This window comes from Gymnodraco acuticeps, unplaced genomic scaffold (assembly GCF_902827175.1).
Source record: "Gymnodraco acuticeps unplaced genomic scaffold, fGymAcu1.1, whole genome shotgun sequence".
NCBI classification, from domain to species: domain Eukaryota; kingdom Metazoa; phylum Chordata; class Actinopteri; order Perciformes; family Bathydraconidae; genus Gymnodraco; species Gymnodraco acuticeps.
Genome location: NW_022992037.1, coordinates 51,583 through 74,998, shown reverse-complemented (window position 1 = coordinate 74,998; position 23,416 = coordinate 51,583). Strand labels below are relative to the sequence as shown.

General features: G+C 40.8%; 2 protein-coding genes across 3 annotated transcripts in view; one reads left to right on the top strand and one right to left on the bottom strand.

Annotated features, from left to right (window-relative positions):
* Nucleotides 1-5,714, bottom strand: part of unc45b (unc-45 myosin chaperone B) — a 33,273-nt gene extending 27,559 nt beyond the window's left edge. The window contains exons 1-12 of one of the 2 annotated variants that reach the window (XM_034201695.1): nt 5,571-5,714; nt 4,713-4,874; nt 4,565-4,601; nt 4,292-4,467; nt 3,979-4,068; nt 3,720-3,887; nt 3,374-3,539; nt 3,023-3,193; nt 2,717-2,888; nt 2,308-2,608; nt 1,496-1,590; nt 7-148 (exon numbers count right to left, since the gene is read on the bottom strand). In XM_034201695.1, coding sequence (XP_034057586.1) covers nt 7-148; nt 1,496-1,590; nt 2,308-2,608; nt 2,717-2,888; nt 3,023-3,193; nt 3,374-3,539; nt 3,720-3,887; nt 3,979-4,068; nt 4,292-4,467; nt 4,565-4,601; nt 4,713-4,874 — 1,680 coding nt within the window. In that variant the 5' untranslated portion in view covers nt 5,571-5,714. Of the gene's footprint in view, nt 1-6; nt 149-1,495; nt 1,591-2,307; nt 2,609-2,716; nt 2,889-3,022; nt 3,194-3,373; nt 3,540-3,719; nt 3,888-3,978; nt 4,069-4,291; nt 4,468-4,564; nt 4,602-4,712; nt 4,875-5,304; nt 5,461-5,570 lie in introns of those variants that run through there. The other variant, XM_034201694.1, reaches the window with a different exon arrangement.
* A 1,555-nt stretch (nt 5,715-7,269) lies between these two features.
* Nucleotides 7,270-23,204, top strand: LOC117536703 (kinesin-like protein KIF2A). Its single transcript, XM_034201680.1, is given in 23 exon segments — nt 7,270-7,330; nt 12,005-12,099; nt 13,570-13,692; nt 14,559-14,613; nt 14,920-14,974; nt 14,976-15,040; nt 15,925-15,969; nt 17,220-17,320; nt 17,423-17,518; nt 17,613-17,667; nt 17,753-17,915; nt 18,056-18,146; nt 18,486-18,549; nt 19,746-19,837; nt 19,917-20,059; nt 20,293-20,497; nt 20,590-20,700; nt 20,790-20,857; nt 21,122-21,238; nt 21,935-22,082; nt 22,402-22,503; nt 22,779-22,914; nt 23,003-23,204. Coding segments are annotated over 23 exon segments (2,277 nt in total). The 3' UTR covers nt 23,089-23,204.
* Nucleotides 23,205-23,416: the final 212 nt, after the last annotated feature.

Sequence of the window (23,416 nt, the reverse complement as noted above, 5' to 3'; positions counted from 1 at the left end):
GTTTACCTTTGACAGGTCAAACATGGCCTTCAGTGCAATCTCGTCCTCAACAAAGTCATCTTTCACGTCAGCATCATTGGTCAGATAAGCTAGACCCTCGATAGCCCACTTTCTTGTTTTGGTATCAATCTTGGGATTACAGAGCCACCTATGAAAGTTAAAAAAAGACAATTTAGTTGGTTTATTTTGTGAATATGTTAAGTTAAGCCCCGAGCCTGTTTTTCATTTCTAACAAATGACCATATCTTCCCTTCTAAAAGGGTTAAATTACAAATCTTTTTTCACAAAGCAAGGGTACACCTGTGAGTTGGATGTAGAAGTGTCAGAATCAATATAGATGTTTTCATTTTAAAGTAAATTCAGATTGAACACAGTAAAAAAATGTAAATGATTGTGTCCGTCCAAAAAAAAAAAATTACTTATAGTTAAAACCCCCCTTGAATGATGGGATGGTAGACTAAAAGCTTTAGGAATCCAAACTACAACATATAATAAGTACCCTGAATCAAGATTGATGCAAAACAAGTTAAATTTAGCACAAAAAAACACTTCTGGGGTCATTTGGGTGGATTTGACCTATCTCTGGCCGCCCTTGCTCGATTTTGCTGATTGACATCTCTTTCTAACCGTCAGAGCCAATGGAATCGAGGGGAACTCCCACATACTCCTTATTTGGTGTGTGTGTGTGTGAGAGACTGACGCATAGCCAAAACCGGAAGCTGCGATAACTCTGGTGGCTACCATTAACAGCTAACTTTTACTCTCCGATTTTTACATAAAAATTGAATTATGGATTATAAATACATTTTAAAAAAGTATTCCAGAGAAACATTATCAACCTATGGATTAACCGATTCAGCCGCGTTTTTTCTCGTTTTAATGCCATTGAACAAGTCTTTTGATCAGATTGACAGCTACGGTGAGAGGATCTCCCGTAAAAGCTACGTAAAGGTACGTGTTGTGATGTCTGAGTTTGCTTCCCCTGTTGCGAGTTCGGATCACTCAGTGATGATATATATACCTAAATAATCTGTGGAACCTCAGCTTTAATCGGATATCTTGTATGTGCAGCTACGACAAGTAATAAGGGTATCTTTTATCTTGAGTTCTGTGCCAAAGTGCGTAAGCATTTTTCGCTCAGGGGTCATTTAGATGCTTCTTATGAGACTTGTGTTTTGTTTTGGTAAAAATGGTTTGTATCGTCAGTTAGCTGAGATTCTTCCCGTTAATCTGGTATAACACATTAATAGGTTCTTAAATATTAAGATGCCCTGAGACACAGTGTCGTGAAAAAAAAAGCCCCAGCCGAGGGGGGCTTTGGTGCTTAACAGGTTCGATTGCAAGCTTGAATGACTTTCTGGTAGATACATATTGTAAGAATGTATTGCCATGAAAATGTGATCTTTAGGAATTTGGCATTTATTTGTAAAAGTCTAATATTAATTTCATCATCATCAACAGCCCAGTCACTTTAACAGTGTGTTTGAGTACTCACTTTCTGCATTGCTTGGCCAGTTTCTCTGTGGAGCCCTCAGCAAACTGCCTTAAACTGTAGTCATCTCCTCCAGCTGAACCCAGTTTACACAGACCCTGAGGGGACATGGACATGAGTATGCACCAAAACGCAAACAGACAAACGTCTATTCTCTAAAAGTCTAGTTATCTATCTAGGACTTCTGTCCTTTAATCAATAGTTTAGAGTTACAACTTACAAAGCCCTTCTGTTAAAGCTTACAAATGACCTCACATCTCTTTTTCTCATTTAAATATAGAAGTATTAACTACTGTACCTTGCACGTTTTTTTTATTTAGCTGTTGCTTTTATCAAAAGCTACTTACAATAGGTGCAATCAACCAAGAAAATATTCATTCATAAAAATGTAATCCTGCAAGTACATGAGCCACATCTTTGATAGATTTTTCAAAGATATTTAGGTAAACAGTAACTACAGATATCCTCCATGTATCCTCAAACTATGGTCTTCCAGGCTCCATTTCCTGATGTTTCTGAGGTTTCGCATGTGTCCTGTACAGTTTTTCCCCTTGTGTTTGTGTTGTTGGGTTTTACTTTTTTATTGTTTGTGTCCGTGTGAAGGTTTAGTGTTCCCAGTTCTCTCTTGGAAAAGTGATCTTAATCTCAATGAGACTAATGGAAATAAAGACTAAATAAATAAACTGTAGATGCTCCCTGTGTTTCTTTCACATTACTGTCTAGTATTGTTTATACTGTGATGTCTTGATGCTTGTGCTTTTATAAAAGAAGAAAGGACAAATAATGTTTTTATCTCTATCCCAGGGCACACTCACCACCAGAGAACGGATTTTAATCTTCTCATTCTTGGTCTTCTTGTAGAGGTCCTTGAGAAGGGACACGCCGTTGGTGATGATGAAGGAAGCACGGCTCATCTTGGAGGCGGAGTGGATCAGCGCCTCCACAGCAACCATCTGGTCCACCTCACGTTCAGAGGCACACAGTGCCACCATCATCTCCATTATACCTTGTCGTCCAACAAGGGCGTTACCGACATCAAAGGGACCCTGAAGCAGGCCTGAGATGACGTTGATAGCATGGATTGTCCTGTCCATGTCGTTGGGATCAATTTTGGAACTGGGAAAAAGGAAGACAGACGCAGAGATGGTGTGAGTTATGTTGGCTTGGTTTCCATTTACAAATGATTGGCTACAACACTGGTTACTCTCTATGCTATGGTCGTACTTGATATATTCATTGCAAATCTCCCTGAAGTTGTCTCTCTCAGGGTCACATGAGAGCTCGTCGTAGAGCCTGGTGAGGAGCACGCTGGCGATCAGCTGTGTGTTCTCCGTCATGGGCAGCTGGTCGGGCAGTTCAGAAACCTGACCACACACCTTGAGGATCTTCTTCAGACCTGGAGAACAACCCCATATATATATATATGATATAGACATATCATATGTTGAATACACTTTATCCAGGAGTCTGGGATGCAGCAAAAGATTTTAGCTCAAACTATGTAGTGACTGATGTAGCTGTGTGGCTCACCGTGATCAATAGTGAAGAGGGCCTTGGAGTTGTCTTTGGATTTCTTTACAGTGCGAGGTACATTCTTGCTCAGGAGATTCAGTGCCTGGTCTCTGCCATGGCCAGAAACCTTCTTACTACCAACCATCTCCACCAGAGCGAGGAGAATGGTTTTCAGGTCTTTGGACGCATCTGCAGATATAAAAGAAAGTCTCAGTCAGAATTGCTAAGAGAATACTAACAGCAGCAGCATAGACCCAGCCATTTTGTTTTTTTACATTCTACCATTGCTTTTTTAATCAAGCTTTGAGGATATCTTTATAATAAAATCTACTTTTTGTTACAGATAAGGATGATTTGATTCTGTCTCACCTAGAACTAAGGCCTCTTCTTTGCCATAATCCTTTTTATCTTCACCAGTGAGGGAGTCGTTGATGCACTGGAAGAGGTTGCAGGTTGCAAGCACAATCTCCTCATTGTCGACAGCCATAATGCTGCACATCTTATCGACGCCAACCATCTGAATTATGGCCATGGCCTGTATAGTGGTAAGACATACACAATACACTTTGTTAAAGAAATTGGATAGCAAATCAAATTATTCTTATTTCAAATGGCAAAAGATACAGTATGTTGAAGATGTACTTTTGAAGTTTGAAGGCTACATAGTTCACTTTGAATATGCTTTTGTCTTGAATCATTTTTAGAGTAAGCTTACCCGAGCTTTGTGTCCTGTGCACATTCCTGACAAAGTACGAACAGCAGCCAGGACCATCTCTTGTTTGCCCGTCTCTATCATGGTGAGCAGCAGAGGCACTCCATTATTCTGGAAGATTCTCTCTGCTCCGGCGTCCTCTCTTGACAGCACAATCAGATTGTTGGCAGCCTATACATAAAAGAAGAAGTAGCAAAAGTGAAACCACAACTACAGTATGTGCATCTACATAAAAGTATTTTTTCACAGGGAGGATGCCTACCTTTTCCCTTTTGTCCTTTTCCATTTCCTCATCAAGGAGAATATCAAACATGTTCTGCACTCTTGAATCTGTGGAGAATGTTGTCTTGAGCTGTGGAAAAATGTCAAAATGAAGCGTTCAACCTTTGCCAATGCTGACATGTCCAAATTAAAGATTCCCAAACTATCATAAAACATGTATTTCTAATGGCACAACCAAAGCTATATGCTGATTTTGATAACCAAGCAATTATTGTTGAATACATGTAGCAGTGCTGAATTCATTTATGCAAAGTATTGTGTGTTGCATTCTACATTAACTTGATAATGCCGACCTTGGCCTGGATTTCTGCTCCCAGCCTGCGGAGAGTCTCCAGGAATGTCTGGTTCTTTGGTTCGATGGTGGCACATCTCTGCACATCTTTGAAAGCCATGTCAAGCTTTCCTAATTTCTCCAGAGCTTGGCAACGCCGGTACAAGGCTTTAATATCTGCTGCGTCCACATCAATGGCTGTATAGGAAGAAGAACGGATTAGATTGTGACCTTTAGTTTAAGTTCATGTTTATTGGTTTCGTTTTGCTGTTGTTTGGTCCGCGTATTACTCTACCTTTAGATGCATCGGACGCTGCGTTAGCATAGTTTTCCTTTTAGAAAAACAGAAACATCAAAATAAAAGTGTGAATTTCCCCAATGATTTTTAAAGAAATCTATTTGGTATGTGTTTATGTTTTATGCTGCTTAGCCAAACTGCTTACCTTCTTTAGGTAGCATGCAGATCTGTTCCTGTAGATGACAGCAAGCACTTTTTTGTCCTTGCATCCCTTAATGGCTTTGGTGTAGCACTCAATGGCATTTTCGATTTCTCCTGCCTGGAAGTGTTTGTTTCCCTCATCTTTTAACTGGATTGGGTCTCCCATCTGGTAAAATCAGGGGTTATCAGTTATGACATAGATTCTATGGATCACATAACTTTGTAAATCAAACCTGACAGTCAATGCTTCAACACAACAATTTCAGAGGAAACCACTCAATCACATGTACATGCGGTATTGTAACTATAGTAAGATTCATACCAAGAGAACACATTTGAATCATATAAACAATTCCCCAATTAAGGGTAGCTTACCTAATCATTATAAATAGGTATAATTGATGCAAACACTAACATTTCAAATAAGCAACAAATTCAACAAATAAGCAGTTTTACACATTTCAAAAAGTAAAGAGCAAAAAAACAACAAAAAAAACAGCCCCATATTTCACAATCAATCCCACAGATGACAATAGTCTGTCAGCATACTAATGTTATTGAAACTGCTGTAGCATTACAAATGTTTTTGTTCTTACCATTGTTAGTAATGAATGTCCTGCTGACCTGGGTCTTTCGTAGCAAATGGCCATGCACATGTTATCTCTAACTTTAAATGGCTTCCCCTCAAGCCTTATTTGGGCACAGTCTCGTACCCCAGTTGGAGCCTTCGAACATGCCACTTTCCCAATGGACAGACACTATCTCCAATCATGTAGGCACAATCTTCCTGCCTACCTATACCAAGTACTGTCTGCATACCAAAATCAAATAGATAATAAAAAACAAACAAGCTGTACAGTACCTTTAGGATTGTGTGCTGTGTCTCTTGTTCTGCTTAGATGATATGAATCTCTAGTCTGTAATTTTTGTGACAAACTTTTTTGTCTCATGAAACTTCCCCCCACTAACACTACATTTATATTTGAATCTCAATGAGGTGGGACAGAACCAAGGTGGACCATCCATCACACATAGGGGTTGACTGCTTGCACTCTAATACCTCAAAGAACAACTTTGATTCAAAAGTCATTATAAACCATGATGACTTGGTTTGCAAAGAAATTATTGGTGTTTTTTAAATATCCGAGGCTCTATGAATAACAAATATTTTCCATTCAATAAAATCTGTGAGAGGGACCCCCCTCAAAGGTGGTCTGCTCCTGATAAGGTCTATTTAGGGCACAGACAGCTGAGAAGTCACCAGCAAATGCCTGTTGCCAAAGTGGCAGGAGGGGGTTTAAAGGAGGTGTGTGTATGGAGATAGTTAGGTGGGGGGGCTGACAGCTGCAGGACCACAGAAGAACCTGGTAGCTTCTAGAAAGAGAATGATCTCGAGCCCAATAATTTGGGGTCAGTAGTGTGTGTGTGTGTGTGTGTGTGTGTGTGTGTGTGTGTGTGTGTGTGTGTGTGTGTGTGTGTGTGTGTATGTGTGTGTGTGTGTCTGTAGTATAACACAGGAAATCAACCTTATACTGTGGAAACACGTTGACCCTACCAGATCTTCTACCAGACAAGCAGGGTAAGGTTGCAAACCATACAGTTTTGTTAATTTCGTCCTATTTCTGGTACGGTTATGATAAAGTAACACACAAAATAAAGAGAGCATTGACCCTGGTGCCACCAGGTGGCATAAGCCATCCACTACAATAAGAGCAACACTTAGCCTACTACCAAAGTCTGTTTAATGAATCAAAGTGCTGAAAGAACTGTTCAGATTATTTACTTATGGGGAAGTATTATCAGCAATGTATGAATTATGTGTCCTTACACAAGCAATATTCCTCATAACTTATACCCATACTTGCCAATCCTCCCGATTTTCGCGGGAGACTCCCGATTTTATTGCCCTCTCCCGGTTTCCTCCCGGGGTCATATTTCTCCCGCATTTCTCCCGATTTCTGACAACATCAGATTTATTCAGGACTGTTTCCACTCGGACTTGAATACAGCTACACCATTGTTTGGTTTCCATGGTAGCGCGTCTCTTTAGTAGCGTGCGCAACTGAAAGTCTGAGAGGGTGAGGAAGATAGTCACAGAAAACTGAACAAGAATCGACAACTCGACCCTCTGCTCACTCCTCTCCTGTAAAATACAGGTCCAGCCCACACATATGCTCCATCAAGGATGCAAGACAGTGCACTTACAACTACAATAAGCATGTTAATGTTAATCTAATACAGCTCCGGCGATCCACTAACAAGGTTGGCAAGTATGCTTATACCTGCTTTACAATCCCTATTGTTTAGACTGTTCCCTTTCTTTGGTTCTTCTTCTTCATGCAATGTAATTCAAGATTTCACATGTCACCTGGTTTTATTTTGAAAAATACCAGACCGGAAATGCTTTGCTAGTCTTGGTAGCTACTCAACGCTAGCTCATTCTGTTGCCTCTCCTGCATCTTCCTGCCGGACCAAAGACGGCCAAACACAAGAAGTAGCTGCATTTACCCGGTTCATAATAAGTATTTAGTCCTGTTTCTGATAATTTAAAGTAATGTAGAATGGCGTCGTGTTTTGGGAAGATCGTCGTTGGTACTTATGTGGAGATAAAGCGCAGTGATGGTAAGTTCCTTTTCTCCTGGTCGCACAAGTTGTTGGGATCTTTGTTGCTGTGTTGAATGCAGCAACCGTTGTTCCTGTGGAGCGTAACGTTAGCTGCACGAAAACATGAATATGAGCTGTCAGGGCGGAGGGCTTCAACATGGCCAAAGCCTTTGAATGAGCTCATACCTTTGTTAGCTAGCTTCTCTCGCCGTTTGTTTCCACTTCAAATGTTTATATAAAACCAAGTGCTTCCAATTTGAAATTAAAGAATCTCAAACACTAACGTTATGGTTTTCTCCATCATGGATTTGAAATGTAACTAAGCTAAGCTAAATAGCTAACCAAGCTATCGTTAGTTCGATAGACAACAACATTAGCTTGCGGCTAGCTAAACGGCTAACAGTAGCGTTACCGGCTTTATTGCAACAGTGGTAGTGAAACCATATATTGTATATAAAACCAAATACTTCTCATTTAGTTGACAAACAGCTTCCCCGTTTGCCTGGTGTTAATGGCCAATGTATTGGATTTACTGAGGTTTTTAAATGTTTACTGAACTTACGCCAGTTGTGATGTAAACCCTGTAATGATTGAGGAATATTTTTACATTATGTTACTTTTTTACTTCACTACATTTTGTAGGGTAATGTTGTACTTTTAATTCCACTACATGTATTTTACATATTTAATTACTAGTTACTTAGCATACTTCATGTGTTAATACAAAGTATACATTGACAGACATTTGCAGTATTGCAGCTTTTTACTAATAGTACTCTTCTGCCTATAATTGTTCAAAATCAAGAATCGATAGTTATTCAGCATGTGACATGTTATATATAAATAATAACACCATAGACTGACTGTCCCAGTATCTTATTCATTACATTGGTTATTTGTAGAGAATGGTCGTTTTTGACACTTTGGATCACCTTATATAACATCTTATAACAAATAAATTAGAGGATGTAAATCATGCCAAAATATTGTTAATTATGTAATAAAGTCAAACCATTATTAGTTAATGGAACAGCTCTGTGCCTACTTCCTTACACATGCATACATACATGCATTGTGCACACTGTCATCAGGGAAGAGGCTGTGATTACAATACACTCACTTAATCTATTCCAAGGGTTAACAGAGAAGTAGCCAGGGGAAGGGAGAGGAGGCTTGTTGTGACTCTTTCTATGTGAATGTCAGCTTTATTATGCCTGCTCTATGTAGCTACACAGCATTTCGTCAGGGCCATGCAGATGACAACAACAGTTTGAGCCACTCCTTCTGGCCCTTTACAGAGTTGAGCTACACCCAGTTTCTCACAACTTGAAAAATAAATACTTTGAACAAAGTACTTGATTGAAAAAAAAAAAATGGTTCCAAGCTAGTGGCAAGGGTGTGTTTTTAACTGTTGAATTGGTTGTTGTTGATGATGATATCCTCAACGTTCTCATCCCGAGGCATTCGATTACACAGTCCTCCTCAGTACTCTCAAGTCAGGGGTGAGATGTGAAAAACCCGCTTGGGAGGCCTAGAGAGAGAGGGAGAGAAGCTGTTCAGTCGATCCATTTCCCTGCTGGTTGGTGTAGCATCCAGAGCAGGGATTGCCCTCTCTCTTGGGGGTTGGTGCCTGGGCTGGTTCAGACTCGACCCAGATTGAGGCCACCACCCCATCTGTTGCAGCTCCCTAGATGCTGCCAGGAGGCTGTCCCTGCGTTGATCCTTTCCACAGTCAGTCCTGATGGGAGCCAAATCTCATAGAGAATTATGTTGTACTATTCTGTAGGTGAAATACATTTGTTTTGTATGCAATTGAATGCCATCATTCATTCAATGTTTCGTATTGGACTTAGATTATCTGTTATTATCTGGCATGAATTCTTAGTGAAACATGGCAGTGTGCAAGAGAGACGTCACCTACATGCTTAGCGATTATGGACTGTCATATTTCTCAGTCTGTGACATGTCAACACAGTTTCTTTAGTTTTGTAGTGAAACAAGTTTTTTTTTTTTTCTTGGACTTCGAGCACCCCCTCTTAAGCCCCTCAACTACTAGTGATGTCAGCCAGAGTCAGCCAGGTCTTTTGTATTAAAGTGGGACAATTCATTCAGTTACCGAATGTGTGTGTGAAAGTGAGGAAGAGGCGGAGGCCACTACTCCTTTGGATAGTGAAATGAAAGGTTTTTATCATCAGCAAAGTGTACAGCTTCACACCATTGTGTGTTGTTGTTGTTGATAAAGTGTCTGCCACAAGACAAACGATCTTCCCTTTTTAAACTAATATAAATCATAATCTAAAGTGATCACTTTTTAATAATATAAGTGACTAACCAATTACTGACACCAAATATTTACTTACTTATTTGAGCGTGGACTTGGTAACTGTCATCAGGCTAATATATTTGAGACCTTTTTTAAGAAGTTTCATTTATAATACAACATCATTTTCAGTTTCCTCCCGTCACATTATGACACCCTGCCTTCTCTGGGTTTGGAGGGAGAACGTTATTTTTTATTGTTAAAAAATGCTGTGATGGTGTGGAGCTCCATCCCTGGCTGAAACACGCTACACATTAGCATTGTGGTGTAGGATGTTACTGTTGCCTCTCTTCAGGGTATATCGTCTCTGTGCCACCGATAACTAAACATTACATACAAGCAGCAACCTAGCTCAGAATGCCTTTCCATTTGGAAATTGAGAATTGCTGTTACTTTCACATTATACATGTATCTTCAACCCCAGTCAGTATTAGTTAGTGTGTCTCAGCATGTCAACCTGTCCTGGCATTCACATTCTCCACATCATTGGAGTCATGTGGCTTCCTGTAGCCAAAAGAAACAGCAGTGATTTGGAGGGACTTGCCTGTCTCTCTGTTTGGCTGTAAATCCTCTGCACTTACTATTGCAGCATGGTATGCTCTCAACACTGTCCTTCAGTCGAGGTGTAACCCCAAACACTGCCACGGGCCCGGTTTGGTTCCCTACCATGTCACAGTTGAACAGATCAGACATATTCGCAAAATTGAAGTATACAGAAGTAATACAAAAGGTCCGACTTTAATGTACAGTCAGAAGAAACTGAATAAACACAGCTATTGCAGATGTCCCCTGACTGAATGAGATGTATAGTGAAGGGAATCATATGATCATGGAGTCTGGGTCACCAGATCTGCATCTGATAGGAGACGTTGGACTGGTTGCAGAGAATTAATGCCAAGCTAATTGAAGCTGTTTTGAAAGGAAACCAATCCTTTTGTAGTTTGTTGAAATGAACTGTTTTCATCTTTTAACTTTAGCCAGTTCAAGTCAATGGGTTTGAAAGGCTGCATGAGCTCCTCAGTGTTTTATTAACAAGAAGCCTATTTTTCAAACGCTTGTCTCTGTAACATGAGCTCTATAACAATGACAGAAATGTATGGGGGCCATTTCTGATGGAGGGTAGAGCGAGATAGAAGATTGATGTCTTAATTGTTCATTACTTTTTTTATGGTAGTGTTATTTATTACATAATTGTTTATGTATGTACAATCTAAATTATTGTTGCTTTTGGAATTTGTGACTATGTTAAGTCCCAATAGTCACATGTCATGTTTCAGTCAAATGTACAGTATTGTCATAATGAATCCATTTTCATCGATTTAAATTAAATGCATATCATAATATATGGGATATGTCGACCTTTGTGCATCCAGAGAGGTTCTGATCTTCTGAGTAGCCAACATTTCCCGTGAACTCTGTTTTAAGCAATCTACATTTGCTTTTTGCCAAATGAAAACATTATAAGGTAAAACCGTGAAATGTTCAGCAGCTGAGAACGCTAAAAGCATCCTTGCTCGCAAGCTGCCGGTTGTCTGAATAATGGATACAGGAACATTGTATTGGGAATTTACAGCCTACAGTCGGATCCACATAGACAAAGATGGGGGTCTGAGGCGTCTCTTTACAGCTGTGTTTATGACACTGCAGACAGAGAGGCGGAGAGGAACACAGACGCTCGCTGCAGCAGCAGTGCTTGTCTCCTTCACCAGTGATTCTCCCCAACAGGTCATAATTAAACCTCGTGGACAGATCGGAAGATTAGCCTGACCTATTTGCTGCCGTCTGATTTTGTTTATTTGTTAATGTGAAAATAAAATGTGCTATTAGTTGGTGAATCTGTGAAAAGACATGATTTAAATGTTGTCATCATTGAAGTGTTTAAAACCAGGGTCCCCGCGGATCCTTAAAAAGTCTTAAAAGTCATACACTTATTTTTTGATATTCAAGTTCTTAAAATGTCTAAAAAGGTCTGGACTTTTAGGAGGGGAGGTATTAAATTGTATCTGGGGCAGAATGAGTGTGCAGGGGGGATATTGGTTTTCATTGGTCTACTTCCATACAATTATGTTGTTGTTAATGCGAAGGCAACCATGTTGGGTAATGGGCACTGAATATTTCCCGTTATTCAAATGCAATTAAACTCAGTAACGGTTTATACTGTTGTCTAGTTCATCGATTGTTTTTGTATTGGTATTATTTTTTCCTTTTAGAGGTCTTAAAAAGGTCTTAAAAGTCATTACATTTGTACTTAAAAAATGTGCAGATACCCTGGTTTAGTGCCAGGTGATTTGCTGGGCCTTTGTAAACACTGCCTTCACCTCTCAGTGTTTGTCTGCCTATCTTATGCTTCCCTGTCTTTGCTACTTCCTCAGGACGTATACACCAGTCGATGGTGACCTCACTGAATGAGGACAATGAGAGCGTCACAGTGGAGTGGATAGAAAATGGAGACACTAAAGGGAAAGAGGTAAATTACGTTTTATTACCACTCGTAGCACAAGCACCAGCCTGAGTATTCTTTCCTTCCCCACCTCAATAAATAATGCATTCAAAAAGACATTCAGGCACTGTGGTGATTACATAACCTTCCTGCATGAAATACAGTCGCAGCAGACATCACCCTCTGTACACTGGTGACCTCACACAGCCTGCAACACAGTGTACAACAACACAGCAGACTTCTCTTGTTGCTTTTTTATATTTGCTATACATCCCTCTTATATATTCTCTTATTATATGGAGTTGTAAAATAAGTGCTGTACAATTGTATTTACATTCTGATATTGCAGTCATTTGGATTTATTTGTAAATCAGTACTATTTTCCATCATCTCAATCTGTCTCTGTTTTCACTTTCATCCTGTGTTTTCGGTTCAAAAGACGAATGGGGTTGGATAATGCTAACGTACAGTTATAACACCAAAATAATCCCATTACGCTGTTTTGGTATCTAAAAACCATTGTAGTGTTGACAGTAAATTCACTCAGGACTAGGATCTCTTGTGTGGTCGTTGAGAATCGATGCTTTAGATCCTGGATGGATAAATGACACTTAGTTTGATGCACAATGCTCACAGACAACAGTCATTGGTGCAGACAAACAAAGATGCCAGTCCAGTGTTTCCCCTACCATTGTCTTGGAGGGGCACTGAGCCCCGCGCCCCCCCTGAAATTCAAGGTGTTTGTTTAAAAAAAAAAAAAAAAAAATTCTTTTATTTTTTTTATATGTATATAAAGCACCAAATTGCAACTAAACTATAACTACTGTCACTTTTCACATTGAACATGTGCTCTTTTATTAAATAAACTAAACGCTTTCATTTTAATTTGTGAGTTTAGTGTTTTTGACCCTAAGAAACACTGATAACAATAATCCACAGCTCCTCTCTCTGCTCCAGAGGATTTAAAAAAGACATATCCCAATGCCCCCGCCCCCCCCCCCTAGGCGGTAAACCTAGGGGAAACACTGAAGTCTGTTATATTTTATTTAATCAAGTCAACATTAAAGTCATTAGATTATGATTCAAGTCTGATTTGTGTCTAAATGACTCAATACTTCAGATTCACACTTAAAATAACACTTAGAACTGAGCTGTACTTTAAGGGTTCATATGCAGTATGGAAAGTATGTCACTTGATTCATGTAATTTCCACGTCTGGATAAGTATAATGAAAAGTTTATGGTTAATATATATATCTTTTTGAACTCGGATGTCATTTACATTCTGAAAATAAGTTAAATTAGAGTTTTGAAAAAATATGCAAACCTTTTACTATGTCAAAGTAGTACTCTCCCATGTTTTACAACATTGAAAGGTGGATTTTATTCAGCTTCTTTGACTCTTCAGCGATCAATATATCCATCCATCTTACTTATTTGTTAGTTAATTGGTATTCATGTAATGTGTTGGTATTAATACTCTTCTGTTTCTGGACAGATCGACTTGGAGAGTGTATTTGCACTTAACCCAGATGTGGCTCCAGATGAGGAAATTGCCCAAAGTCCAGAGACTCCACCCCCCCCTACACCCACATGTGTGAAGGTCAATAAAATCGCAAAGGTAAGAACCTGAATGCCAGCCTGTCTGCCAACTACTGTAACAAATGTTTGTTATATCATTTAAACAGTTTGAACAAAATAGTAATTTAATTGATTTTGATTGGTTTCTATCCGGGGGGGAGGGAAAGTCTGTACAGTGCTCAGACTGGTTCAGGTTTTTATGATGCTGCAGTTTGCTGGACCTTAATATAGAACAGGGATCCTCCTCGGGAACCATCTAATTGGTCCTGTTAAGTACACAGTATATAAGACAAGTGGATTAGCAGGTTAACACTAGTATTCTTTTTGGTAAATATTCCAGGTTTGAATACATCTGACTTACAGTAAAACATATAAAACATTTAACGTGAAAACAAATGTCAGGCAATGTAAAACGAGATGTTTCTTGGATAAAAAATAGTGCAGTTTAATTGTTCAAATTTGGGCTAGGATGGTGTCATTTTGGCTTTTAACTATTTTAACTATTTAAGTTATTTTTGGTTGTGTACCTCTATCGTCTGTAAAGTACATCCAGGGGTAAACTAGATCCCCCTGTACAGGAATTATCCTCACAAAAATGTAGAGTTACAGCCTTTTGTGATTTGGACAGGGTCTACTTTATTCCTTTTTTTAAGATACTTTGACATGAGTGCTTTGGCAGTGTCATGTCATCTGGGAGATTAGTGTTGATAAATGAGGCCTCTGTACTAATCTGACTCTCAGGCTTTGTCTATTTCTGTATCTCTACATTGAGGCAGGCAGAGGAGGTTGAAAGCTAAATACAAAAAAAAAGGATGTTCCCTTTCTCAAGTCTCAGAGCGGCTATTACATATGTAAAAGTGAAATTAGGAATCTTTGAACCCAATTCTCTTTTGATTTTTCTTGCAGAACCGTCGGACGATAGCGCCCATAAAGAATGACACTCCGTCCCGGGATAATCGAGGTTGGTTTCATGCATTTCCCTGGGAATAGATGCATTATCTTCTCATGGCTTGCTCTTAAATCTTGAATATGAACCGAGGGAATCTTAGAAAAAGCACTGTTTAATATGTACAGGTGTCCAGTATTATCACATTACTTAGAATACCTAGATAAATGCTTTCTGGGGTGAAAACATGAAACAGATTTCAATTAAGTCATTTTAAGTTTAAAACAGTGGGTTCAGCTTTAATAGCAAGTCCAAACCCGTTATGTGAGCAGCACGCGACTCAATCGTTTTTTCTAAAACATTGTGGTTTTGTATTTTCAGTGATTCCGACGCGGGCCAGACAACCCCCGCCTCCACAACCAGAGCCGGCCCCCCCTCCCCCCCCCCTCTCTGCAGCCCGCTCAGCTCACTCAGGCTCAGACTGCACAGCAACTGCAGAACGGTAACATGATCCAAACTGTTTTTTAATTAACCTCGACTGTGATCTCACCTGCGACCTTTCTTCAGAAAATAGTTATTTTAGGGAACCAGTTTTAAGCAATTGGCCTTGAGTTAACTTATAGAGTGATGCAGGGACGATTTTTTTGTAGGCCGACCCGGAAGTAAGGGTTCCCTCGACAAAAAGCAATGGGATTTCTCAATAGGATTTTGGAATATTGTAAAAAATAAGATCTGTGGAAAACGAACCTGTTTGATAAATGCACGTTTTGTTCAGCCGGATAATCTCCACGTCTATCCTACTTTTATAATTTCCGAATCATAAATCTAATCGCCAGAAGCAAAATGCTAACGTTATGCTATAAACGAACTACAGCAGGGTCGCTCGACTTCAACTTCACGCCATCTTAAGATCTATATTTAAAAATACAGATTCTAAATTGTACAAGTTGAAGCGTTTGTTTGAACAGTTTGCTAGAGCGCAGGGGCAAACAAACTTAGCGGGAGTGTTTACGTGTTCGGCGTAATGACGTACGACGTCCTCAACAACTTCTGTAGTCCTATTCAGCCACTTGTTAACAACCATCGTTTTTCAGACACGTCAACTCTTCAAAAGTCACCAATGGGGTCACTGCTGATGAATAATGTCGTAGAACAAAACGTGATCCGTGTCTTACCTTTGTGTCAACCACAGACCTTATTTCAAGCTATTTTCCAAAAACTAGTTCAAAAAACCCGTCGACTCTGAGACGAGGGAACCGGAAGTGGTAAAATGCTAACTCACTTCCAGGTTGTAGGACTCGTTCCTGCACCACTCTATTCTCTAGGAGTTTAGCATCTGTTAAATTGTAATGTCTCATGTTTCTGTTGACCACGTGTTTATCACAGAATCCTCTCATCAGCCGATATCCAGAAAGGATCTTGGACAGCTTTGTATGTATCACCTGCATGTTACCCTGCCCTCAATGTCTAATGGTGATTCTAATAGCAGTCCCCCAATAGAAACTGAGAGTCCTCTAGTCAAATTGTGTGTCCAATACAATTTGAAGCTGTGGTGTGGTGGTAAAGTAGCACAAACACAATCCATCCAGCAGACAGGCTTTTCTGGGTATTAGACAGGGAGAAACAAATATTGTTGGGCTGCTGGTCGTCTGCGCTGTCTTCTTTCCTGTCTGATTTCTGCTGAGTCACACACAGGCACACACATGGATTAGCCTGTTCCTCTGTGCGATACTCCTCAAGGCTCAGACAGCAACAATAACCCTTTTATTCATCCTCTATTCCCTCCAACTGTCATTTGATGAACTCAGGAGGGGAAGGTCCTTGTTCCCCTCGTGTTAGAGAGGGTAACCCAGACACAGCGATGGAACTGAATCCCTCTTATCTCGCCCTGTCCCGGTGCCGACCCAGCTCCTCTTCTCCTCCCAGATTAGAGCAGATTATTAATCCCTTTGCTCTGATATTCTGGGTTCTCGGGGAATGCAGCCAACAGGACTGTTTTAGAGAGCTTTGGCTTAGCTGTGCACCGTGCCAGGGCCAATCAGATGGCTCTGTTTCTGATCATCTCTGCAAGCAATCAGAACTTTTACACAGACGTTTGCTGATTTCTGTTCTTCTTAATATTGTAACTAAGCCTTTGTGATTGACCTGGAACAAAACTAATGTGTGGGTGTGCTTTCCTGGGAGATTCGGAATAAGCTTCTGGTTGATTATTGGTTAATCACACCTGATTTGAAACCACCTCTAATTGTAATTGGCGTAATTGCAATAAAGATCATATCTCAGATTGTGAGTGATGTGCATATCAGTTTCTTGGTCCAGTTGTGTTGAGATGCAGATTGAAGGCATATATGAATATTTGTAAACATACTGTGGAGGCCTTTTGTTTATATCCAGAGAAGGAAGCTAGTGTTGTAGTGGAGGGACTGTGTGCCAGCCGCTGCATCCTGCTCCGTGCCTCAGCACTTCTGTATTCTGCTTTGTAGGAAATAGCCTGAAGTCTCCCTTTTAGTTTGAAGGGTTACCATGAGACAGGAAAGACTCAGAGAGATACAGCTTAAGCCGAGGAAAAGGACTGAGGAAGTAGAAGAAAGAAAGAGGAAGAGACCCTTTTGCTGAGAAAGGCTCACCCTTTGAAAGGCAGTAGAGTGACTGTTCCTTCCGTTGTCTTGTCTTTATGGCAGCGAGGAGGAAGTCAAACTGCGTGAAGGAGGTGGAGAAGCTGCAGGAGAAGAGAGAGAGACGCCGGATTCAGCAGCAAGAGCTACGAGAGAAGAGAGCTCAGGTACATCTACCTTCATTTTGATGACCTCTTAATGTAGTGGACATCTAGGAATGACTTAGCTATGGTTATTAAGCTGGTACCTCACTGTTTAACTTCCTTCAGGAGGTGGATACCACCATCCCTAACTACGAGATCATGTACATGATCAGAGATTTCCGAGCCAGCCTGGACTACCGGCCCCTGACCACGGCAGATCTGGTGAGTAGATGAAGCTTCTCATTCTCTCTGGATTTGTAGACATCTCCCCTCAGAAACAATTTAATAAAATGTCCGTCTTTGTTGCACCGTCCAGATTGAAGAGCACAGAATATGCGTTTGTGTGAGGAAACGTCCACTCAACAAGAAAGGTCAGCTCTTGATTCGGAAACCACATGTTTTGTTTATTGTTAAGGTCTGAATGATATCAAACGTCTTGCCTCTGCTTTGTTCCAGAGTTGGCCATGAAGGATTTGGATGTGCTCACCGTCCCCAGTAAGGACGTGGTGATGGTTCACGAACCCAAACAGAAAGTGGACCTGACCCGCTACCTGGAGAACCAGACCTTCCGCTTTGACTACGCCTTCGACGACAGCACCACCAATGAGATGGTTTACAGGTTTGTAACAACGAACCGAGCTGTTTCATTTGCTTTGAAACATGGATGATGCGGAACTGACCTATTTATTAGATTGTGTGCATTATGTAATATCTTGCATTGGATCAGTGAATAAATGTGTGTTCGGTCTCATCCTGCAGGTTCACAGCCAGACCGCTAGTGGAGACCATTTTTGAGAGGGGCATGGCCACATGCTTTGCCTATGGGCAGACGGGCAGTGGAAAAACACACGTGAGTTACACACCTAGACCCCTTCGATAATAAAGGGATTACTACGGATCAGACACGACAGCTACTGTTAAGAGTTGTACCCTTGGAAATGACCTCTATAATATTACCATTATAATATTACATCAATGTACACAATATCTTGTTTTTTTATTGCTGCAGATATTTTATTTCAATCTAAATGCTATATTTTTTAATGTTATTATAGTTTTCTTAAAATAGTTTTCAATCTTGTGTTTTTAATTGTTGTTTTACTTTTATGTATGCACCACAACACCAAGTCCAATTCCTCCTACCTGGTAATAAACCTGTTTCTGACTGATATTGTTTTCTGTCTTTCAGACTATGGGTGGGGATTTCTCTGGGAAGAACCAGGACTGCTCTAAAGGAATTTATGCATTAGCTGGTAAGTCAGCGGTTGTGTTTCCTGCTGATTGAATGTTTTCTAGTTCATTTAATCGTTTATTAGGCAGGGACAATGCACAGTGATGAACACTTAAAACATTCAAATGTATCAAGCGTAACAGTGACAGATTTAGCTTTGAGCTAATTTCCATCCGCAGTCCCTCACATAAAACATTTAAGAAGTTTACATTTTACAAACATAGCAAAAACAAAATACATGATATGCAAAAAGTGCAAAAGATAGATAGTAGGGATGCCAGTGATTATTCGAATATTCGAATATTCGTTACAGTCTCCATAATCGAATATTATTTTTAAAAATCGATTTTATTTATATATATTTTTTATTTTTTCTGGCTTAGTTTCAACTAAGCCAGAAAGGGGGTCGGTCGAATAATCGATTATTATTCGCCAGGGCTGCCGAATAATCGATTTTGATCATGGTCAGTTTCTGGTAACCCTAATAGATAGATAGATTCAACTTATTGTCATTACACAGTACAGGTACCATGTAACAAAACAGTTTCTCTGCATTGACCCATCCTAGCAGTGGGCTGCCATTATGTACGGCGCCGGGGAGCAGTGTAGGGAACGGTGCCTTGCTCAGGGACACCTCGGTAGCACTTGGTCTTTCCGGGACTTGAACTGGTGACCTTCCAGTTGCCAAGCCAAGTCCCTATGGACTTTGCCACCACCGCCCCAGCATACACGAGTATTTACCACATGGCAGTACAATATAGCAGCAACGACATGTAAAGTGCAAGAGAAGATACAAGAGCTACGTAAAGTGCAAGAGGAGATACAAGAGCTACGTAAAGTGCAAGAGGAGATACAAGAGCTACGTAAAGTGCAAGAGGAGATACAAGAGCTACGTAAAGTGCAAGAGGAGATACAAGAGCTACGTAAAGTGCAAGAGGAGATACCCCTGTATTAAAGTGCATTTAGTGGTGATCGCACGTCTATTTGTTTCTCAACCATTGTTTGAGTTGACCTTTAAAACTATTGAGAGTGAGACAATCCCGTATCTCAGTTGGGAGGCTATTCCACAATGAGCTGCCTTTAATGGAGAGGACATTTTGTCCAAAAGTGGTCCGTTAGTTGGTAAAAGTGTAAATATACTTTATTTACAATATCTTTTATTATGATGGGTTTGGCTTGCTGAGGTGAAATGTAAGATCTCTTGTCTCTTCCATGCAGCTCGGGATGTATTTCTCATGTTGAAGAAACCCAACTACAAGAAGTTAGATCTTCAAGTGCACGCGACCTTCTTTGAAATCTACAGCGGAAAGGCAAGTGATGAGTAATCGTTTGTTTGTGTTTTTTACCCCCAAAATAAAAACAATTCTGACGATGTACATGTTTTCTTAGGTGTTTGACCTGCTGAATCGTAAAACTAAGCTGAGGGTGTTGGAGGATGGGAAGCAGCAGGTGCAGGTTGTGGGACTTCAGGAGAAGGATGTGAAGTGCACAGAGGAGGTCCTGAAACTCATAGAAGTGGGCAACAGCTGCAGGTACCACAGCAGGAACTGTCCATCTGGTTGTTAGTGGTGTAATGCATGAAATGAGGTGGTCACTAGGCTGCAGATGTTTCTTAATAGAATATGACATCATAGTCCATGATAACTAAAAAGAAAGTCAAGCGCATTTTTCACATTTTCCCTCCTCTACAATTATTATTTAGTGTGCGCCCTTCACTCTTCCTTGTGCCATGTTAATATGTCTGTATCCTTCCTCTCCCTTCCAGAACCTCAGGGCAGACATCAGCCAACGCCCACTCATCTCGCAGCCACGCCGTTTTCCAGATCATTCTCCGCAGGAAGGGCAAGATGCACGGCAAGTTCTCCCTCATCGACCTCGCCGGTAACGAGAGGGGGGCCGACACATCGAGTGCTGACCGCCAAACCCGTCTGGAGGGGGCGGAGATCAACAAGAGCCTGCTGGCCCTCAAGGTTTGTCGGTTTGACGGCTGCTGCAAAATTGCACTGATTCCAAAAAAGTGATACTTTCTTTACCAAACAATGTGTGTCTGCTTTTGCTTCAGGAGTGTATCAGGGCTCTGGGCCGCAACAAGCCCCACACTCCATTCAGAGCCAGTAAGCTCACCCAGGTCCTGAGAGACTCATTCATCGGGGAGAACTCACGCACATGCATGGTCAGTTTGTTGCCCTTGATTCATATCCAAAGTCCGTGTGTCTTCTGGGTGGGATTCATTTGAATAATTTGTTTACGTTCTCTGCGCAGATTGCAACAATCTCTCCTGGAATGACATCCTGTGAGAATACCCTCAACACACTACGCTACGCCAACAGGTGGGAATATGTTTACTGACTCCAGTGATTCACACAAAGCTTTATTGTCACGGGAACAAACAGAAATGATGCAATGTTACGACATGATAGCTCCTTTGAATGCCTCTGGCTCCCAGAGGTTTTTGTATAGATAGTTGTAAAATGTTTTTTGTATTTCTCTGCCTACTCTATTAGTTCTGTCTGACTCTCTGTATCCCCTCTCTCCTCTCTGCTTCCTGCTTTGTTTCCCTCTGTGCCCTGGTGTGGCGGATCGCCGCTGTGTAGAGTGAAGGAGTTTGGGATTAGTCCGTCGGACATCCCCTTCTCTCAGGGCGGTCGCTCTGAGCTCTCGCCTACCAATACCTTTGAATACGATGACTTTGCTGCTACCTCTCCCAGCAGGTCAAGAACCCCCCACAGCACTGCACACATAAACACACACACACAACACAACACAACACAATGCATGCGCTCCCTCCAGGTATTTATCCCCCTCTGTACATCCATGAGCTCATCTTAGCTGCTTTCATTCTCTTCATCTGCTGTTCACTGTCTCGTCCGTCTCTATTTCTCATCTGCATGCCTTTTCATCCTCCTCCCTTGCTTTGACTCCCACTCTTATCTTTGTCTAAGCTGTGTCAATATTTTTTTCTTTTAAATCCTGTAGAAACAATACATCCGTCCGCCTGTCCATGTGGGTGTGTCTTTTATTTGCTCTGTGTAACTGTTACTGTGTAAGCTGTGTGCGATGACTCACAAAGAATACATGGCATTACAAAACGTGACCCAATAGGGTATTAGCTGCTGTCCATATGGACACTGAAACGTTCATAGCTGTGTGAAAGCACAAGATGAGTTCAAACCCTCAGCAGGTAATCAAATAGTCCTGATTAATTGTCTGTTATGAGAATACCACTTTTATGAATTATATTAGGCTTCAAATCATCTACAGTCATCTTTCTACATGCATGATGTCACCGCTGTCATGTTGCTGCCATCCTGTGCGTTCTGTGATCCTTTAAACCCCAAGTTACTGTCATAACGCAGACTGGATTGAAAGATACGCTCCAACCCGGCTCAAAGTCCTTTTCTCTGCAGGGTGAAGGAGCTGTCAGTGGACCCCAACCAAATGATGGACGGGGGCCGACCCAACATCCACGCTGTAAACCAGCTGGAGCTTTTAGACGGGGACTGGCTGAGTATCTCGCCGCAGAGAGACGACCTCAAATTGCTCTGTGAGCAGAATGTAAGCTAACAGGGTTGTCTTTCTAACTCATTACCATATCAATATACAACCTGTTGTGATGTAACACCTGTTACCAATAGTTTTGGAAACGGATTACAAACCTGCTATTAAAGGGCTGTAAAGTTAAGGCACGTTGTGTCCAACAATTCATAGTTGAGAAGCTTAATAGTTAAGGTATACTTTACATAGACCTTGTTGCTTGTGAGAAATGCCCATTTAAATAATCCAGACGGTAATTGGATTTATGTTTTAGCTATTTCAGAAGTGTATGTGAATATTCTGTTTCTTTCTCTTGTTGACCCTGTAACGATGTTCCCAGGAGGAGGAGGTGTCCCCCCAGTTATTTACCTTCCACGAGGCGGTGTCTCAGTTAGTGGAGATGGAGGAGCAGGTCCTGGAGGACCATCGAGCTGTTTTCCAGGTCAGAACATCAAAGAAAAAAAACCAAGACTCTTTGAAAACTCTTGCTCATCATTTTTATGTCGATATAGAGATATGTCATGTTTAGGTTCATTTGAATGCGATACATATTGACGGTATGCAAATACAGTGAGCTTCACACTGACAAGTTCTAAACAATAAATAAAATCAGTTTTCTGTAGGTAAAAGTCAAACTTGCATTGGTAACCTCTTGAGTTAATCGCTGGCTGTCAAACTAAAAATGCCTTTCTGTATGTGTGTGTCCTCTGTGAGCAGGAGTCTATCCGCTGGTTGGAAGATGAGAAGGTGCTGCTGGAGATGACGGAGGAGGTGGATTATGACGTGGAAACATACGCTACTCAACTGGAGCAGATCCTTGACCAGAAGATAGAAATCCTCACTGAGCTCCGGGGTATGGCAGAAACACGCGATGGCCTGATGATGACTAAACACCCTGCTCCAGTAAACACTAATCACTTTTTCATTTATTTCCCTCTCAGATAAAGTGAAGTCATTCCGCTCTACACTCCGAGAGGAGGAGCAAGCCAGTAAGCAGATCGTTCCCAAGAGGCCACGTGCTCTCTAGAGACTGAAGATTTTTTTAGTGGCACCTTCGGAAGCATAACCACTTGATGTTCGGCACGACTACCTGTAGTTTGCAAACTCTTACTAAGTAATAAAGATGAATGTGCTTAATTTAAAGGACTTTTGTGATAATTAGAAATGAATAACTTCCATCCAGCAAGAGCCATCTTCTAACACCTTTGAGTAGAAATGGTGTGTTATGAAACCCATGTACCCGTCACTAAAACACAAGTCATCACATATTTCCTCAGATATTGGGCTCTACATTTAGAAATGTATATTTAAACATATCTTGTAGCATTATACACACTGTTGGATTTTTCATTTAC